A 21510-nucleotide genomic window follows, 5' to 3' on the forward strand; every position below is an offset into this window, starting at 1 on the left:
GTCTGCGGTATACACTAGATTTGGGCCATGCTGTTAAGAATTAGGACTCAATGGGATGAGTTCACTATAGTTTCCCAATTACTGGTATTCCTGAAAGCCTACATGTAAATACCACGTCAGGAATCAGAGTTGGTCAGGTGTATCCTAACTGATCAGAGAAGTGGGACAGAGTGCTTGTTCTGCTTTTAATTTTTTTTCTTACTGATTTGAATGTGCTTCTAAACCCTCAGATCAGTGGTCTGTATACTGTTTTCCCCCTTCCCCATTCCACATTATAGATTTTAGCAATATGGACTATTTGGACCTCTAAATACTGTCTATTTCTTCATGAGTTGGGCTGGGCCACGTCTTCATTTCCTGTAACCCGTGTTGTTCACCTTATGCTCCAACCATAATGAACTAACTATTTCCAGAACATTCCATAAGCTTTCATCACTCTGAGATTTTGCATGTGTTGTTCACTTTATTTGAGGTGCCCTTCCCCCTTTTTGGCAAACTCTGACTTACCCACTGAGTCCTGGATCAAATGTAATTTCCCCTGTAAAAGTTTTCCCCCAAACTCCTAGAATTATCTCCTGTCTCCTCTGGGTGTCTTCTTTTCTGGTTCATATATTTATTTGATGAAATATCAATTTCTTTTTGCTAGATTGTGATCTTTTCAAGGGCAGGGGCCAACTCTCATTCACAGCTGTGAATTCTTGGAGTTTAGCACAGTGACTTTTATACAGCAGGTTCTCAAAACCTTATGATGAATGGGATGAATGAATGTCTGAATAACGATTAGAACAGAACAGAATAGTAGCACAGGATAAAGGTCTGGAAGGCTGCAACCCCCACCCTCACCCTGCAACACACGTGAGTAATACACATAAGTGGGCAGAAGTCAACACAGCTCAAGTGTCTAGGAGCAACAGGAGAATAGCAAACCTGACTATCAGCAAGGCAAGATTTTCAATGCCAAATCCCTACTGAGAACAAATTGTTGGTGAAAAACAAAAGTTTAACCAGTAACCCATACATGAAAAATAACACACTAAAATGTTCCAGAAATTATTTCATATATGATTTCATATATGATTTAGCAATTCTCAAATCCTTTGTTTTTAAGCCTCAACTTAACAGTCCAGCAAGAAGTCACTGAGATTAGAAACAGCTAGGCATGCACAGCCCTGAGTGACAGGCGGGCCCTCCAGGCACTAGGCTGGAGAGCCAACAGGCAGAGTCCCTCTCCGGATCTGACCTTGGCCTCTGCTGCACAATCTCACTCTCGAGTATTAACAAAGCTGATCGCCCCATAGATACCACCCCTAATTCACCCACACGCAGCCTTCCTCTCCCAGCTGAGATTTATTACTTATTTGATCTCCAAACACTACCCCACACCTGCACAGTATCTTCTAGTTGGACAGAGACTAGAAATTCCATTTCTGTACTGCTTCCGTTGAAAAGATTTGTGAGATTCAGAAAATATACTAAAGGTAACCTTGGTTTTTGGGTTTTTTTTTTTTTTTTTTTTTTGTGGAGACAGAGTCTTATTTTGTCTCCCTTGGTAGAGTGCTGTGGCATTACACAGCTCACAGCAACCTCCAACTCCTGGGCTTAGGCGATTCTCTTGCCTCAGCCTCCAGAGTAGCTGGGACTACAGACGTCCGCCACAACACTCGCTATTTTTTTGTTGCATTTTGGCCAGGGCTGGGTTTGAACCCGCCACCCTCGGTATATGGGGCTAGTCCCCTACCCACTAAGTCACAGGCATTGCCCAAGATAACCTTGTTATGTCAAGGGAATTAAACACAAGTTAAACAAAATAGGGTAAGTTTCAGAGAAACAAACAGAAATTAAAATGGATGTTAAACTCTTAAAAAATTAAAACTGAGCAATTTTACTACAGATATGAAATTGCTTCAATTTCAAATGGTTGATCCTTATAGTATGTAGAATAGGATGAATAGGGTGTATTATATCAAAATCTTTTTTTATTTGATAAGAGCCCCAGAAGTCTTAGTCTGAGAAACTTATGTGTATTCCATTTCATCAACTCAAACTCTTTAAAATCAACTCAATTCCACAAATATTTACAAACTGACCATACACATCAACCTTCTCAGCCTCTGTTTTCTCACAATTTATGACATGGCATTGTTGAGCCATGTCACCAGTCTTCAAAGGGTGAAGAGTCCATGAAGTTAAAACTATTCTCATAACAATACTAAACCGTGTAAACTATGTTCATAACACTACAAACTGCCCAACACACAAACTATTGAACTATTTTCATAACCACTGTTTGCCTTTTCACTTGTTGGCCTTTGCAGTGACAGTGCAAAGCCTGGCTGTGCAGGTGAGGCTGCGGCAGCAGATGGCGCCAGGAGTCTCTGCATTCTTGACTTACAATTAAAAACAAAAAATGCCAATTTCACCTAAGAATGCCCTTAAGGAAGTAGGAAACCCTGACCCTTGAGTCATATCTTTTTAATAACCTGTAGGAAAAATGGGGAGAAAAAAGTACTTGTGGGGCATGCTGAAGGATGTAGGCCTGATTGTCTGAGTTACTAGTTAACTAGCTGCTTATATCATGAGACAGTATTTACTTGAAAGAATGACAGACAACTAAAACAAAATAGTTCACACTGTGATTTGCATTTGGGCAGTTTGCAAGTATATACACTTATAAAGTATGTCCAGCTCACAATGAAGTGAGCTGGACAATTCAGGGAAATAACTGACTGTATTTATTGCCAGTGATAATAGCTTGAGCTTTCAAGTGAAAATTAGAATTTTGAAAAACTAGTCTCCACCATTTTGAGCTTGACAGCTTCACAAAATTTAAAGACTTTTTTTTTTTTTTGAGACAATCTCATCTCATTCAGTTGCCCAGACTAGAGTGCCATGGCATTAGCATAGCTCACAGCAACCTTAAACTCCTGAGCTCAAGCAAGCCTCAGCCTCCCAAACAGCTGGGACTACAGCTAATTTTCTATTTTTAGTAGAGATGGGGGTCTCACTCTTGTTCAGTCTGGTCTTAAACTCCTAAGGTCAGGCATTTCTCCTACCTCAGCCTCCCAGAGTGCTTGGATTACAAGTATGAGCCTCTGCACATAGTCTAAAGATGGTGGTAAGATTAAAGAATATGTGTTTTTTTATATTGTGTAATGCAATGTGTCAATATTTGGAAGATCTATATAACTCAGTAAGCCAATATGTTCCAAATGACCAATATATATACCATGTTACAAAATATTGCCTGGATAAAAAAAAATCTATTCAAAGTATCAGATAAATCAGTAGATTTCAATGAACAGAGTACTAACATTTCAATAACATGGGTTCAGATTTCACATTCCAACTAACCTTTGAGAAACTACCATTTCTCCAGTTTTAGTGTAGGACTAAAGGATAATATTCACAGTGATCTGGAAGAGTATTAAAATATTCCTTTTTCCAACAAATGTATCTGTATGAGGCACTTTTTTCTTCAAATACTTCAACTAAAACAACATGTCACAAGAGATGCAGAAACAAGAATACAGCTGTCTTTTAAAGCAAGTCCACCATTAGCAGTAATTTTGGTGGTTTGGGGAGAGGTGGGATAATGCTTTTCAAAAAATATGCTATTTATGTGAAAATGTAATGGTCTTGTTTCTGAAAGAGATTAATAGAGACATTAAATGTTTCTTGGATTTAATTTCTAATAAGGTAAATAGCAAGATATAATTCACATTTCAAAAGCTCTTTGGACTTCTCAATCATTTTTAAGTTTAAAGGAGCCCTAAGACCAAAAGCTCCAAGAACTGCTAAGTTTTATTTCACTTCTAAAATTTCATTGCACTCTTGTTCAGAGTTCTAGGATAGAAGATCAAAAAATTAGATATTTTTCTTTTTCAGTTCAAGACATGGCCTCATAGTTTATTATGAAAAAACTTAATTTTACCTGGATTTCTTATAATGTTTTACATGATAAAATAAAACCTGAAGTTTGAAAGCATCTTTATGGTCTACAAAACTATTTATTTTACATCTGCCATTTTGTTTGTGTCATTTAACAATCCTTAGAGACAAATAAGGTATAACTTGAGCTCTTATGTGCAAATTAAAAAGAATAATGTCTACAGTTTTTTGAGTACAAACAGCAATATTTGAAGACAGTAAAGAATTCAAATGTAAATTAATACATGTGTCTGTTGTCCTTGATGTTTTACGTGAAATGAATGAATGACATTTTTGTCACAAAGATCACAATAATATGACTTAATATGTTTTGAACATCTCACAAGACTGATTCTTATTATCTAATTTTTAGACTGTATGACATAAAAAATAGCATGGTAATAGAAAATTACTTCAGATACCCAATATTTCTATTAAAGCTACTATTTGTATGACATTTAAATATCACTGGTGGTGTTGAGGAGATACAGCCCTGTCTGTGGATGGCCACAAGATAGCCTAGCCGTGTGAACCTGTTCCTCAGTGACCATCAGAATGCTGAACCTTTTGCCCTGACAACCTCCCGGGGCTGATGTGAGGGCAAATGCAATGTCGTGTCCCCTAGATACAGGAGAGCTCTGTGAATTCTGATCTGCAGACCCAACATAATGTAGGATTACTCCTGGCAAGACTATTTACTTTTTAAATAGTCTTATAGTGATTTCATTTTTAAATGTTAAGTGCTGTGCAAAGGGAGAATTTATATATGCATACACTCATTGTTACTACATCCAGTCTTGTACCACATTAAAAAATTCTGGGAAAAACACATCCTGACATTTTCAACTTCCCTTTCTAAAGAATCCTGTTGGAAACACATTCTTAGGAGAAGGAGTTTGAAAATATTTTCAAGAAAACTGGAATAGCCATTAAGAAGGTACTCCAAAAACAAATGCTACATTCTTATTTTACTTACTTCACCGAGGGCTGTAACAGTGCTCCATCCTTGGTCCATGTATATGTGGCCTCACTGGGGGTAATAACATCACACAGTATGTTGATGACCTCTGTCCTTTTTGTGATATATACTATGTTTCCAATTCTTGAGTTTATCGTTTTATTAAATGAGACTGAGGGAGGATGGCTTTGCCTCATGAGGACAGGTCCCTTTGGCTTGAATGTCAACTTGCCTGAGTTCTTTGCATTCGTGCTTTGGCGCCCACTTTCTGTCCCCCCCTTCAGCTGAATAGCAGGAGCCACCTCTTCCTGGATGCCCGTCCACTGCCTGGGTGTGGGCTGCACCTTAGCTGACTCAGCCACCAGCTGGTAAATCACCTGGGATGCCAGGTCGTCACTGACCTCTCCCGTCTCCAGGAGCTGACTCATGTTTCTGATCAGTTCATCGAACTGGGCTGCATCCATGCTGTAGGCCCCCTGTTTAACTGCCGCTTCAAACTGCTTGTCTTTAAACTCCCAGGAGTTGGTGTTTCCTTCAGAGTGGCTGCAGTGACCTAAAAGAGCTCTCAGGAAAGACTGGTTATGAATTTGGCCGTCACCCAGATAAAGCTCATGTTTGCCACTCCACATCTGTCGCATTTTATGCCATGTGACTCCCAAGTCATTGGCTTCCTTGTGGTCCATCCCAGGATACGCCCTCAGGTGTTCTGGGAGGGCTGGGTGTGCAATGAGCCGGTTGTCAGTACCTATGAGCTTCAGCACTGCTGTTTGCTGTGCAGGGCCGGCAATGCACCGGTACACGCCGATGTCGGTGGCTGCCAGACTGTGGATCTTTAGTGAGCCAGACTTGGTGACACCAAGCCGTTTGGAGTTCTGCAGGCAATGGCCATCCTTCTCCCACCGGATCAGAGATTTCTGGAATCGTCGCACTGGGCATTTAATTATCACAGATGTGTTGGGCAGCAAATAGGCCCTGCTACCGATGGTCAGGTTAATACGCTTCTCCTCTCTCGTCTGAATGTAGACTCTCTGGACACTGAGGATCTGGGGACCCTGCTCACCAAGCTTTGTTTTCATCTCTGGTTTCATTTCTGCAGGAAAATAAGAAAATAAACATCTCAAAAATAAAAACATTTTGACAATAATCTTTTGTGGCTGGTACAAGCAAACAAATGTATCTTTCTAAATTTTCATTTGAGGATGAAAAGATGAATAAGATAGAACAGGCTCTCTGGAGCCAGACAAATGTCATAAATCCACATATTGGAGTAAATTGCACTATTAGTACTTTAGCAACAAAGAATGTGAGTTTAAAGAGTTGCATGAAAACATGTAAATTATTTGACAAACCTTGGTTTGGGGAGGCATGAGTAGGGTGACCAGACATCCCGCTTTTGAACAATTTGTCCTGCGTCCCACAGCATTTTAAAACAGTCCCGATTTTTGGAAAGAATGCATGAATGGGTGGGAGAACAGGAAGGGAATGAATATGCGGTTTTTGGCTGCCATGTGGCTATTTCACCAGAATATGAGTTTTATATTATTTTTGTTAATTTTATGTTAAACTGTAATAATAACAAATAATTGTTGAGAAGTGATTATCGAGAACTGCTTATCAAAGTTTGCATTGTTGTCAGGCCCTGCCCTGCCCTGTCCCCACCCCGCCCCCACCCTGTCCCCACCCCACCCCGGCTCCACCCCCGGCCAGGTTGTCCCACTTTACAAATATTAAAATCTGGTCACCCTTGGCATGATAGTTCCATGAAATAAAGAGAAGGGTTATTTCTAGATTTAGGGAATATTTGTCCTAGGTCATGATCATATGATGGCCTCATAACTACACAGCTCCTGGGTACAAGTTGTCATTAATAGGGATTAGTCTGATACACCGGGCCTCCACCATCTGGTAAGGAGTCAGGGCCTGGCTTGGAGCCATGGTGTACATCAAATTTGAGGGAGGAAGTGAAAGTGGGAACATGAGTGAATAAATTTGAAGGGTCTATATATTGAGAAGGAAGATGAAGTTGGCCAACTGCAGACTATAACCCAGATTTGTCAGTTAAACTAGCATGGAGGAGCTGAGGAAGCAATAGGAAGCTATGATCTAAAAAGAAAAGGTAGGGAGGGGCACAGTGGCTCTCTCCTGTAATCCCAACCCTTTGGGAGGCCGAGCCAGGAGCATGGCTTGAGCCTAGGAGTTCCAGATCAGCCTGGGCAAAATAGCGAAACCCTATCTGTATAAAAAATGAAAAAAAAAAAAAAAGTTAGCCAGGTGTGCTGATGCACACCTATAGTTCCAGCTTCTAGAGAGGCTGAGGCAGGAGGATCCCTTGAGCCCAAGAGTTTGAGGTTGCAGTGAGCTATGAGCTATGATTGTACCACTGTACTTCAATCTGGACAATACAGCAAGACCCTACCTCTAAAAAAATAAAAAAAGTTTAAAATGAAGGAAAAAAAAAAGAAAAGAACAGGCACTTTGAAATTATACAAATCTAAGATTAAATCTTAGCTCTGCTACTTGAATAAGTTCAGTATCAAAACTCTGATCACAGATATTATAATGAATAGCTCTCAAATTCTGCTATACATTAAAATCATCTGTTCTCCAAATCCATCAGATAAATATAAAAGATACAAAATCTCTATATTTTTTATGACTGAATATTAAGAATAAAAAAATCAGTTCTGAGTATTATTTATTAATCTCAGTATTTGAGTCTCATCCTCAAATATGGGGGTATTTATGGGGTTCAGCCTGGGCATCAGAGTTTTTAAAAGCTCCCTGAGTGACTGAAATTTGTGGCAGAATGTGAGGACCCTTTCCCAAGAGGGTACCACTGGATTAAACCAAGGCAGGAGTCAGGCATTCCTGACCCAACTTCTTGTACTAAGGGATGCTTCTGGGTCAAGAGGGTAGAAGCAAGAAATAGTCTCTGTGTCATCTGTGTGAACCCTCCAAAGTCTTCACGACAGGCAATGTCTTTTGTGAGACGAGCATGGGAGGATTTCTTTCTGGTGTTAGCATCAGCTGAGCCTTGAACAATATGGATTTGAACTTTGTGGATCTGCTGATCTGAGGACTTCTTTCTTCTGAACATCATCATACTGAGTGTGCCTGCATCTCCTGGCTTCCCTCTCACCCCCTCCACCTCTCCTGCCTCTGCCCCCCAGACACTGAAGTCAACCCTTCCTCTTTCTCCTCCTCTGCTTGTTCAATATGAAGATGATGAGTCCGGCTTGGCGCCCATATCACAGTGGTTATGGCACCAGCTACATACACCGAAGGTGGCAGGCTGGAACCCAGCCCAGGCTAGCTAACCAACAATGACAACTGCAACAAAAAATAGCTGGGCATTGTGGCAGACACCTGTAGTCCCAGCTGCTTGGGAGGCTGAGGCAAGAGAATCACTTGAGCCCAAGAGTTTGAGGTTGCTGTGAGCTGTGATGCCACCGTACTCCACCAAGGGTGACATAGTGAGACCCAGTCTCAAAAAAAAAAAAAAAAAAAGATGATGAGTCCTTTGTTATGACCCACTTCCACTTAATGAGTAGTGAATACTTCTACATTTTTCTTATTAATGTTTTCTTTTCTTCAGCTTACTTTATTGTAAGAATACAGTATATGATACATGTAACACACAAAATGTGTGCTATTTGACTTTGTGTTATAATAGGGAAGGTTTCCAGTAATTAGTAAGCTATCAGTAGTTAAATTTTCAGAGAGTCAAATACTACAATGAACTTTCAACTGTGTGGGGTATTAGATTAGACCCCCTTACCCCCATATTGCTCAAGAGCCAGCTCTACTCTGAGTAATTCATTTATTTCTTACCTAATGAACACTGAACTTATAATTTGTCAGGTGGCTCTTTTCAAGTTGATTGTTGCATTAACAGGTTTAGAGTCACATTTATGTCTGTATGCAACAGTGGTTATTACTCACCTGCTTCTAATTTTACTAATATTCTTACACTTTACGAATACTTATAAATGGCCTATTGTAACAAGGCAGGATATGTACATCTCTATGTGTATATATACACGTAAGTGTGTATCTACCTATGTGTCTGTTACTGTGTATTGTTAATTAAAAAGATACAGGTGAACACCCTGTGTTGTTACTGGTCTTTTGGTAGTAGAAAATAGAAAATGTGGATGATACTATTTATAAACAAAATACAAAGGGGGTTGAAGTCAAACTTTCCAACTCTTGCAACTGAGGAATATGTGGAGATAGCTATGTCAGGGTAGCAGTGGCTGCTAACAGATGTGGGGTAAATGCTTGGACATTCCTGCTCTCACTGGGATGGCGCAGAAGCCCACACAGGGACTTTCTAGCTGGATGATTCAAGCTGGGGATGAGCCTTAGCATCCTCACACCCTGGGAGCAATACAGAAATGGATTGTAATTACTTTCAGATGCATTGGTACCAGATACCTTTTAGCTGAGCTAGGGCTTAAGGTGAAGGGACCCCTGGCCCCTTCCAAGGCAGGTTGTGGAACATGGGCTTTGGTGAAGTACCTGTCTGGGTGGCTGGATGAGCCACAGGAGAAGCCCAGCTGCTCCTTCCGGCTGCATGCCCTGTGGTCCCAGCCAGCCTCCTCCCGACCTCTGGTTGGCAATCGTGTACACCGGGGCTTACAGCATTTCAGGTAGCAGGTATGCCTGGATACTGGATTTGCCTTTCATCCAGAGACAGAAAGACTTCGGCTCCACCAGGCTGCCAGGGTCTGCATTTGGGCTAGTTGCTGTCTTGAGACTCCCATGAGTTCCTTCAGAGCCGCACCTGGAGAATGGCCTCACTGGAGACAGTTCCTGGGCATGAGTCTGGTATGGTTTGGGGGCCTGCCTCCTCCCACCTCTGGAGAGGCCGGCAAATGTCGACACTGGCTAAGGCTGATTAAGCTGGGGCATCGTCCAGTCTGCAGAGAGTGGCCAGGTCCCCACAGCACCCTCTGGCAAGGGCTGCTGGGCAGTGCCACAGTACCCACCCATCCCTCCACCTGACCCATGTGTTGGATGAGAGAAATGCCATATTTTTGGCTTTTCTAGAAAATGAAAAGATCTTTCTTCTGCATGTATTTCTTCTGGGTCTTTTTGCCAGCCTGCCATGCTCAGTGAAGGCCAGCTGCAGGTGCCGAGGCCACTTATAACAGTGGCCTCAGCTCCCTGTCTGTGCTGCATTCAGATCCCATTCTAGGCCCCTGGACACCAGTGATCACTGGGTCCAGGAGGAAGCCTTGCCTCCCTATGTTCTCCTTCCTCTGATTCTCTCTGCCACTCTCCACTTGCCAGCACCTGGGGATGTTTTACCTGCTCATGTGCCAGTGCTTGGCCATTTTCCCTTCCTGCTCTCTACTTTTCCTTGGATGGTCTTACAGTTTTAAGTAGCAACTCTGGGTTGATGCCTCCCGAGTTTATCTGTTTAGCCCAGATTTCTTTCTGAAGTTCCAGACCTAATTATCCACTGCTTTCTAGACATCTCTTACCAATATCTCAAGTTTAAAATAGCATCATCTAAACCAGTGGTTCTCAACCTGTAGGTCACGACCCACAGGAACTGTATTAAAGGGTCGCAGCATTAGGAAGGTTGAGAACCAATGATCTAAACACATTATGTGTCCCCTCAGCCCACCCTAATCATCCTCTTCTTATATTCCCTGAGTTAATGGCATCAGCTTCTAACGATTTCCTCAAGCCAGCTACTGGAGAATCACATAGATGTCTTCCTGCCCAGTGGTGTGCTGGCCTGTCTCTCACTGACACACAACGGGTCACACCACTGGCATCTATTCCCAATTCTGCATTCAATGAGGTCACAGTGGAAGCCAGAAACAGGCAGTGGTGGAAGTGTTTACACTGAGGAAATACGCAAACACAACAAGTGACAGCCACCCCCGACTTCTCACCCTGCTCCTGGAGCAGGTTGTCAAACATTCATAAACACTGTGCCTGTTCTTGGGCCCCTCACTCTTGTCAGGTATCCCAGAAATGCATCAGATGTTTAAAAAACAACACATTGTTTTTAAATAAAATTTCAGGTTAATATGGGGGTACATACAATTAGGTGACATAGTTTGCTTCTGTAAGGTTGAAGTCCCAGTTGTAGTTGTGCCCTTCACCCGGGAAGTGTGCTGTACACCTGTGCCATGTACCTGCTTGGTGGGAAATCACTGAAACCCTTCCTTCCCTCCTCCTTTCCTGAATTTAACTGAGTTTTTCTCTCATGTGAGTATGTAATTGTTAATCTACTACTTCCCATTTAGTACTGAGTACATGTGATGGTTGTATTTTCCATTTATGATATTTTGCTTAGGAGAAGATTCTCCAAATCCAACTCGATTGTTATAAAAGGTATAAAACTCCATCTTTTTAATGGCAGAATAATATTCCACAGTATATGTGTACCATAGTTTATTAATCTAGCCATGTGTTGAAGGGCACTTGGGTTGTTTTCCTATCTTTGCAATTGTGAATTTTGTTGTTATAAACATTCAAGTGCAAATGTCCGTATGTTAAAATGTCTTTTTTTCTTTTGGACAGATACCAACAAATGGGATTGCAGGATGAAATCATAGGTGTAGTTTTAGTTCTTTGAGAACTATCTATCCTTCTTTCTTAAAGATTGTATTAGTTTGCAATCCCTCCAACAATGCATGAGGGTTCACTCCTCTGTATACTCACACCAGTATCTGTTGCTTTGGGACCTTGTGATGTGGGTCATTCTTACTGGGGTTTGGTGATATCTCCAAATGGCTTTGATTTGCATTTCTCTGATGATTAGATACAATGAATATTTGCATTTCTGTGATGATTAGGAATGATGAGCATTTTTTCATGTGTTTGCAGGCAATTCCTCTGTTCTCAAGAGAAAACATTCTGTTCACGTCTTTTGCCCAATTTTTAATGGGTTGTTTGATCTTTTCTTATTGATTTGTTTGATTTCGTTGTATATTATGGTTACTAGCCTTTTGTTGGATTGGTAGTACACAGATATCCTCTTCCATTCTAAAGGTGTCCCTTTGATTTGCTGATTGTGGCCTTAGCTGTGCAGAAATGCTTTAACTTGATCAGGTCTCACTTACTTATTTTTATTGTTGCTGCAATTGCTACTGGGATTTTCTTCATGAATTATTTCCCTAGGCCACTAAGATTAAGAGATTTTCCCACACTCTCTTCTAGGGTTTATATGGTTTCATGTCTGAGATTTAATTAATCATGAGTTAATTTTTGCAAGTGGTGAGAAGTGTAGGTTCAGTGTTCAGTCTTTTGCATGCTGCTAACCAGTTCTCCCAGCACCACTTATTTTTTTTTTTTTTGAGACAGAGCCTCAAGCTGTCCCCCTGGGTAGAGTGCCATGGCATTACAGCTCACAGCAACCTCCAACTCTTGGGCTCAAGCGAGTCTCCTGCCTCCGCCTCCCAAGTAGCTGGGGCTACAGGCGCCCGCCACAACGCCCGGCATTTTTTTTTTTTTTTGGTTGCAGCCGTCATTGTTGTTTGGCGGGTCCGGGCTGGGGATTCGAACCCGCCACCTTAGGTGTACGTGGCTGGCGCCTTAGCCGGTTGAGCTATAGGTGCTGAGCCAGCACCACTTATTAAATAGGTATTCTCTTCCCCAGTGTATGCTTTTGTTTGATTTATTGAAGATCAGATGGCAACATGAGGCTGATTTCATCCCCAGATTTTCAATTCTGTTCCATAGATCAATGTCTATATTTTTATACCATTACTATACTGTTTTGATCATTATAGACTGAGTATATAATCTGAAGTCTGGTAATGTGATGCCTTCAGATTTTTTATTTTGCAGAACTCCATTGACTATTTGAGTTTTTTTTTTTTCTGGTTCTATATGAAATGTACAATTTTTTCATGTTCTTCAAAGTATGTTGTTAGTGTTTTAATGGAGATTGTGTACAATCTGTAGATCACTTTGGTAGTATAGACATTTAACAATGTTGATTCTTCTCAGCCTGATATGTCCTTCCATCTGTTAACATCCTCTGCTATTTCTTTTCTCAGTGTTCCATAGATCTCTCTGTAGAGATCCTTCAGAACCTTTGTTAAATATATTCCAAGGTATTTAATTTTCTTTGATGTTACTGTACAGGATACTGTGTCTTGATTTGATTCTCAGCTTTACTGCTGTTGGCAAGTACTACACATGAAAGCTACTGATTTATATACACTGATTTTACATCCTGAGACATTGCTATATTTCTCTATCAATTCTAGGTGTCTTGTGGTTGAGCCCTTGGGATTTTCTAGGTATAATATAATATCATAAGCAGAGAGTGAAAGTTTGACCTCCTCTGTCCCTATTTGGATACCCTTGATATCCATCTCTTGTCTAATTGCATTAGCTAAGACTTACAGTTCTATATTGAGTAGTAGTGGTGATAGTGAATATCCTTGTCTGATTTCAGTTCTGAGTGAGAATAATTTCAGTTTTTCTCCATTCAATATGATGTTGGCTCTGGGTTTGTTGTAGAGGGCTTCTATCATCTGGCAATTTTCTTAAGTGTTCTTATCAAAAATTGATGCTGAATTTTGTCAAATGCTTTTTCTGCATCTATTGAGAGGACCATATGGTCTTTGATTTTACTTCTGTTTATGTGGTGAATTACATTTTTTATGGATTTGTGTGTTTTGAACTAGCCTTGTATTCCTGGGATGAAGCCCACCTGGTCATGATGAATTATTATTATTATTATTATTTTATGTGTAGCTGAATTCTACTTGCTAAGAATTTATTGAGTATTTTTGTGTCAACATTCACTAATGATACTGGTCTGTAGTTTTCTTTTTTTGCTGTGTCCTTTCCTAATTTTGGTATTGGGGTGATACTTGCGTTATAGAATGAGCGGGGGAGTGTTCTTTCCTTCTCAATGTTTTGGAATAGATTCTGCAATATAGGCACAAGCTCTTCTTTGAAGGTTTGGTTGAATTCTGGTGTGAAAATGTCTGGTCCAGGACTTTTTTTGTTGGAGATTTTTTATTGTTGTTTTAATTTTGGTGCTTGATATTAGTCTGTTCAAGAATTCTGTTTCTTCCTTGTTGAATCTAGGGAGGTAGTGTGGTTCCAGGCATTTGTCAATTTTCTTCACATTTTCAAACTTCAGGGCATAGAGATTTTTATAGTATTCAGTGAAGATATTTTGTATTTCTTGGTACTTGTAATTGTTTCCCCCTTTTCATTTCTGATTCATCTTACTTTTCTGTTTCTGGTTAATCTGGCCAAGGGTTCATCTATTTTGTTTATTTTTTTCAAAGAACCAACTTTTTTTTTTTTTTTGGTTAATCTTATGAATGGTTCTTTTGTTCTCAATTTCATTTAGTTCTGATAAAATTTTGGTAATTTCTTTTCTGCTGAGTTTGGGATTAGATTGTTCTTCCTTTTCCAGTCCCTTGAGATGATTCATTAGATTGTTGATTTTGCACTTTCTGATTGAGAATTTAATGCAATGAATTTCCCTCTTAGGACTGCTTTTTCAGTATCTCATAGGTTTTGACCCAGCTATCACTCAGCTATCACTTAGCAATAAGTTGTTTAGTTTTCCTGACTGTGTGGAGATGGTGGTTCTGTTGGAATTAACTTCTACTTTTATCCCATTGTGGTCTGTAAAGATAAGTGGTATAATTTTTTTTTAATTTTTTAAGGCTTGTTTTGTGACTTAGGATGTGATCAACCTTAGAAAATGATCCATGAGCTGATGAGAAGAATGTACATTCAGTAGTATTAGGGTGAAATGTTCTGTATATGTCTGTTAAGCCTATTTATTCTAGAATTGAGTTTAAGTCCAAAGTTTCTTTGCTTAATTTCTGCTTGAAGGATCTGTCCATATCTGTTAGTAGAGTGTTGAAGTTCCTGGTTATTATAGTGTTGTAAAATTTTGTTTTATAAATATAGGACTCCTGTGTTGGGTGCTTAAATATTTAGAATTGTTGTGTCTTCTTGTTGTATTGTTCCCTTGGCCAGTACCTAAGGTCCATCTTTGATTTTCTTTACTTGTGTTGGTCTGTGTGTAGTGCAGGTCCTAGTACTTCCTGTAGGAAAGGTCTAGTAGTGACAAATGTTCTCAGCATTTACATGTGAGAAAAAGATGTGATTTCTTCATTAAATATGAAACTGAGTTTTGTTAGATATAGAATCCTAAGCTGACAGTTTTTCTGTTTGAGCAGATCAAAGATAGGAACCCACTTTCTTCTGGCTTGTAAAATTTCTGCTAAGAGATCACCTGTTAATTTGACAGGTTTACCCTTATAGGTCAATGCTGTTTATGCCAGATAGCTTGTAGAATTTTATCTTTAATTTTTACTTTGACCAGGCTAATTACAATGTGTCTAGATGGTGTTTGGGATAAGATCAAGTGTATGATGTGTCTAGGAGATGCTTTGTTTGAATTAAGTCATCCTGGAGTTTGCTAGTCATCTGTTAACTGTATGTTCAAGTTTCTGTCAATGCTTGAGAAATTTGTCACTATAATATCTTTAAGAAGAGCTTTCATCCTTTGGGGAGTCACTTCTTTCCCTCAGGGATCCTATAATTCATATGTTTGTATGCTCTGCACACTCCTTATCTCTCTAAGAGATTACTCTGCTCTCTTCTGTTCTGCCTCTTTAAATGATTGGGTTGGCTCAAGAGTCATGTCTTCAAGTTCTGAGATTCTTCCTTCTCCATGGTTCTTTAACATCTTTTTGTTTCCATCTATATCTTTTTATACTATCTCTCAAAAAGTTGTTGCAGTTATTTTTGATAGGTTTATTTTTTAGTATTCCTACTCCAGATATAGGTGGTTTATCCACTACAATTATAGCAACAGAGTATTTGGTTAAAGAAAAATTGGGGGCCAGCAAACTTAAAGGTTAAAATTTCTGTTTGTTTGCTTATTTGCTCATTTGTAATTGGCCATAAGATGTTCTTTGCAAGCCTTACAGTAATCTCAAATGAAAAAACGTACAACAGATACACACACAAAAAACCCCAAGAAATTAAAACATGCTACCAGAGGAAATCATTTTTAAGAAAGGAAGGGAGGAAGTCACAAAAAAGAAAAGACCATGAAACAGCCAGAAATGAAATAAAAACATAGCAGTAGTAACACTGAGTGTGAACAGACTACACTCTCCAATCAAAGGACATAGAGTGCCTAAATGGATTACACACAAAAAAATAAGTGCCAACTATATGATGTCAGAAACCTACTTCACCTTAGACACACTCAGACTGAAAATAAAAGGAAAGAAAAAGATATTCCATGTAAATGGAAACCAAAATACAACAGTCTCTTCATAAAAAGAGACAAAGAAGATCATTATATAATGACAAGGTCAATTCAGCAAAAGGATATAACAATTCTAAATAATATGAACCCAACATATAAAGCAAATATTACTTACAATAAAGCAAATATTACTTATTAGTATTACTAAAGCAAAAGAGAGAGACAGAACCCAATATAGTAATCATTGGAGAAGTCAAAACTCCATTTTCAGTACTGGAAATCAGATCATCCAGACAGAAAATAATCAAAGTGAAGAGATAATATATAGAACAGTAGAAAATGTCTGTAAACTATCTGACAAGTATTAATAACTAAAATATATAAAGAACTCTAACAACTCAATAGAAAAAACCAAATAATCCTATTGAAAATGGGCGATGGATTTGAATAAACATTTCTCAAAGTAAGACATATAAATGGTCAATGTTCATATGAAAAAAATTTCAACATCTAGTCAGCATAGAAATGCAAATCAAAAGTACAATTGCACCCCAGTCAAAAGTTTATCAAGATAACAGGCAATGACAAATGTTGGCAAGAACGTGGAGAAGGTAGAACCCTGGAACACTGTTAGTGGGGATGTAAACTACTGCAGCCACTAAGGAGAACAGTATGGAGGTTCCTCGACCCAGCAATCTCTCTGCTAGTTAACATCCAAAGGAGGGAAATTCAGTATTTCAAAGAGATATCCACATTCCCATGTTTACTATAGCACTATAGCTAAGGTCTGGAATCAGTCTCAGTGTCTATCAGCAAAGGAATGGGTAAAGAAATTGTGATTACAGGAAGTCCCTGGGTTAAAAATGAGACAGGTTCTGTAGGTTTGTTCTTAATTTGAATTTGTACATAAATTTGGAACAGGTAACTACCTATTACTAGTAATAGCCTCCATTCACAGGTGTTAGTTGTATGTTAGGTGGATGTTTGTAACTCAGGGACTGCCTGGACATAGTGAAATATTATATAACCATAAAAAGAATAAAATCCTGTCATTTGCTACAACATGGATGAAACTGGAGAACATTATGTTAAGTGAAATAAGCCAACCACAGAAAGATAAATCTTGCATGTTCTCATTCATATATGGGAGCTAAATGTGAAAAACAATTTATCTCATAGAAACAAAAGATGTAATAATTTTTAAGGGGGTGCCTAGGGAATTACAGCTAAGAAGAGTAGTTTCTATTGCAAGAGTAGAAAGTCCGAGGAGCTCAGGGAGTTACGGAAGAACCAGAAGTCACAGTAAGGCATTAACTTCAAGAGCAGGAGTGAGCCGAGGGTAAAGGAAAGAGAAGAAAGGTAGCTCTGAGTGCCAGTAATGAGGACGTCTAAGCTGTCACCATGCTAAGGTGACAGGAGGAGTGGAATTGACAAGGCTGGGGACATTGGGATATCATAGGTTGAAAGAGTTGTCAACATGAATATTGATTGTCCTGATGTTGGCAAATGTAGAGGAGGAAGAACAGACCTGGCAGTGTTGGTGCATCCTGGGGAAAGGCAGAGTTGCCTTCAGATCTGCAGGTGGTGCCTCTGAAAGCCTGATGAGGATAATCTAATGGGGCAGAGAGAGCAGGGGCAGGGAGGATAGGAGGATGCCAGGGTCATCCCTTGGTCCTGTGATATGGGGTGGGGAGAAGAGGAAGCTACATGGAAGGAAAAGCCAACTTTCAGCAAGCAAGGGCTGGTGGTCAGAGGTGACCGCGTGAGGCCCAGCTCAGAGCAACTTGGCTGTGCTGGGAGCAAGTATTCCTGTCTCTTGTCTACTTTCCTGACCTACATGTTTGGCAGGCTATGGAGTGGGGTGGGGCAAAGAAGAAATATTAGTGTATTTTTTCTTTTCTCTCTAAAACTTATAATTTTCCCTGCTCTCCACTGCATGCCATGCTAATTTATAATTTCATCTCATACCACATTGCATGCCCCAATAACCATGATGTATTCTCACATGTTATTCTGTTATTATTTTAGAGGAAGCTGCCAGTATTACTTTCATCTAACTTTCTTCTAAGACAGTTCACAGTCTAGCCCCAGTGCTACTCAACCATCCAAAATTAATAAAAATCTGACAGATAAGCAGCTCAGATGAAGCATGACAGTGCACTGTATGCTGTGGACATTCCTGAGTTCCAGGATACTTCACAACGTGGAGTCTCAAGACTTTGAAATTTGTTCTCAGAGAGGTTCCAGGAAAAAAAAATGTTAATGTTGTCCATGAATCAGCCTAGAGAAGCAGCTGAGAGTGTGGGCTAAGGAATTAGACTGACTTGTGTTCAAACTGGCCAGGGGCCAGCAGGCAGCCCCCTTGGGCAAGTCTCATACCTTCTCTCCCTCTTGGGTTCCTCCTTCATCTTGTTTTTTTCTTGATCATAGCTCAATTCACCCTCGAGCTCTTGGGCTCAAGAGATCTTCCTGCCTCAGTCTCCTGAAGCTCTAGGACAAGGTCCTCAAAGTTTTTAAATAGGGGGCCAGTTCACTGTCCCTCAGACCATTGCAAGGCTGGACTGTGGGCCCTAGGACGAGTTGGCTGCTAAGCAGTACAGGCATCAGTGGCAAAAACACCTGGTGGGCCGGATAAATGTCCTAGGTGGGCTGCAAGTGGCCCACGGGCCATAGTTTGAGGATGCCTGCTCTAGGATTACCGCTGTGAGTCACTGCACCTGGACTAGATTGATTATTATTTTAAGGGGTATAATATCTGTTTCACAGTTTTCCTAGGGAGACTAACTGAGCTAGCACATACGAGGAACTCCACAGACTAAGTGCTGAATCACCATTACTACTTTTTTTTTAAAAAATGTTTTTCTTATTTTGTTTTGTGAGTTTCTGCAAGAGAGTTGTTTGGAAGCTAAGGTTTTATATATCTATCTCTATATTTTTTTAATCAGCAGCATTAAAATAGTTCATTTCTGATTCTTTCTTCTTACCATAAGCTCAGGTTCCTGAGATAATAAATTTTATTTTAGAAATTTATAATTAAAGGTAGTGAAAAACCAAAGCAGGAAACGGGTCCAGGGTGCAGAAGCTGTCACTGCAAGTGTGTCTACCCCTCCCTCCCTCCTCACAGCTCCACCCCATGCTGCTTCCTACTTTGCGACTGCTCTCATGGCAACCCTCAACTGATCTGTTGTGACCTTCTCCCACGAAACATGCATATACATTCTGTCATGGACACTGAAGCCATATGTGAATACCACATGCGTATCACCTTTGGATATAATGATGAAGTCGTAATAGAAACTCTTTATAGTAAGCTTGTTATTCTTCATTAATTGAAGAGTCACCCAAATCGCCATTTTTAAAAAACTAATGTACTTCATGTTTTTATCCTTGGAGGTTTTAGGCTACACATAAGAAAAAAATACTTGAATACTTAAGAATACTTAGCTCTTCTACTTTTAAAGGAATCCTAATACATTACTAGCAAAGTGAAGCAGGGAGTATTTTGGCTTAACTTCTGCAGGGAACACTCATGAAGGACCATGGTAAAGTGGAGGGTGTAAGGCCAAGTAAGGACACCCACAAGATGCATTTATTAAGTGGGCAGATATTTTTTAAAAGATTTATGATATGTTCTTAGAATTGTATCTCAGTCTTCTGTATTCTACTGATTGCTCCTTAAAGCAGCAGTGATTTCTGCTGGGTTTACTTTAACTGAAGATTAGAAATATGTTAATGTATGCAAAACAAAGACATGGGACAAAGTGACAGGAGCAGCACATCTTCCTAAAGCACGGATGTCACATACTTACTCCTGCACACAGGCATCTGGCAGGATCTTTCAAGAGGGAGCCCTGGGAGATCCCCGCACACGGTCTCACTGAGGGGAACGCGCCGGCCTTTGGCTGTCATCCTCTGACACACCTGCTCCCTCTTCTGGATCCCAGCACCACAGCTGACAGAACACTGCAATGAGAGTTGTGCAACAGAGTCAAATGGAGTGTGGGCGGGCAAGCCCAGCCAACAACAGCAGAGTCTCAAATGGCGAGACAAGGGGAATTTTAAGGATGAACATGCCAGTAAGAAAGCCATTTCCTAAACTTGAACATGTTTTTATGAAAACTCTTTCTCTTCCCTTCCCCTTCTTTTTTCTTTTTCCTTAAGTCTCTCCCTCCCTTCCCCTACTTACCCACTCCTTCCTTCCTTTCTTTCAAAATAGTAATTTCCAGTAATTTGTTGTCACAGGATTTCTTTTCTGGCATTACAATTCATATCTAATGTATCTGTTAGCTATTTATTTATATAGTAAGATGATTCTGAGCTTTTTTTTTAAAAAAAAAAAACCACAATGTATACCCATCACCATGAATTCAAGAAATAGAAATGGATAAAAAGAAAAGTAGCTTTTTTGTAAATCACCCAAACTGGCTATATGAAATAACAGTAATATATGATAACCTTTGTATGTTATGTGCAATTTCAGTTTAACATTTCAATACAGTTTTATTAGAAAAATAAGAAATTGAATTCAAAGAGTTTCTTAATATCTGACTTTTCTTTGCTGTGGTTAATTCACAAAAGGAAACTCTAAAGTTAGGAAATAAGATTAAAGAAGCCAGTAAGAGATTTAGGTAGTTATTTCTAATGACATGTTTTGACTTAAGAGAGTATCTATTGAGTTGCTGCTAAGGCTGAGGAAATAAGCACACTTACGTTTCCTCCTCCTCTCTCCTCTACAAATTCCAATTTGTTTTTACTATATTATTTAGATAATATTAGGATTTTTGATATTTATGTTCTGTTCTAGAACGCAATTGCTAGTTGATTTATCTTAATTCTATACTCAATTAAATTTACTACTCATCTTCTACCTGTTTTTTTTTTTTTAAACAGGGTCTATTCTTATTATTTAATAAGTTTGAGTTCTCTGTGGATTCTGGTTATCAGACCTTTGTTGGAAACATAACCTAGAAATATCCTCTCCCATTCTGAGGGCAGTCTACTTGTTTTTACTGTGTTCTTAGCAGTGCAGAAGCTTTTTAGTTTGATCGGAGCCCAGTAACATATTTTTGGTATTCCTTCAATTGCCCTGGGGGTCTTCCTCATAAAGTTTTCTCCCAGGTCAATTTCTTCAAGTGTTTCCCCTGTACCCTTTCCAAGAATCTTTATGGTTTCATGTCTTAAGTTTAAGTCTTTTATCCAGTGAGAGTCAATTTTTGTTAGAGGTGAAAGGTGTGGGTCCAGTTTCAGTCTTCCGTAAGTTGCCAGCCAATTCACTCAGCAACATTTGTTAAATAGGGAGCCTTTCCCCCAGTTTAAGTTTTTGACTGGCTTATCAAGGATCAAATGATGATAAGTGTCTGGATTTATCTCTTGGTTCTCAATTCTGTTCCATACATCT

The 21510-nt window shown here is 39.6% G+C and overlaps 1 protein-coding gene across 1 annotated transcript in view; it reads right to left on the reverse strand.

The window, feature by feature from the left end:
- The window catches only part of ADAMTSL3 (ADAMTS like 3), a 391341-nt gene that overhangs the window by 56625 nt on the left and 313206 nt on the right, over positions 1-21510 (reverse strand). Inside the window, exons 20-21 of the mRNA XM_012801847.2 lie at positions 19922-20075; positions 4904-5975 (exon numbers count right to left, since the gene is read on the reverse strand). Coding sequence (XP_012657301.1) covers positions 4904-5975; positions 19922-20075 — 1226 coding nt within the window. The remainder of the gene's footprint in view (positions 1-4903; positions 5976-19921; positions 20076-21510) is intronic.

This window comes from Otolemur garnettii, unplaced genomic scaffold (genome assembly GCF_000181295.1).
Source record: "Otolemur garnettii isolate 467f Iridium unplaced genomic scaffold, OtoGar3 scaffold00011, whole genome shotgun sequence".
Lineage (NCBI taxonomy): Eukaryota > Metazoa > Chordata > Mammalia > Primates > Galagidae > Otolemur > Otolemur garnettii.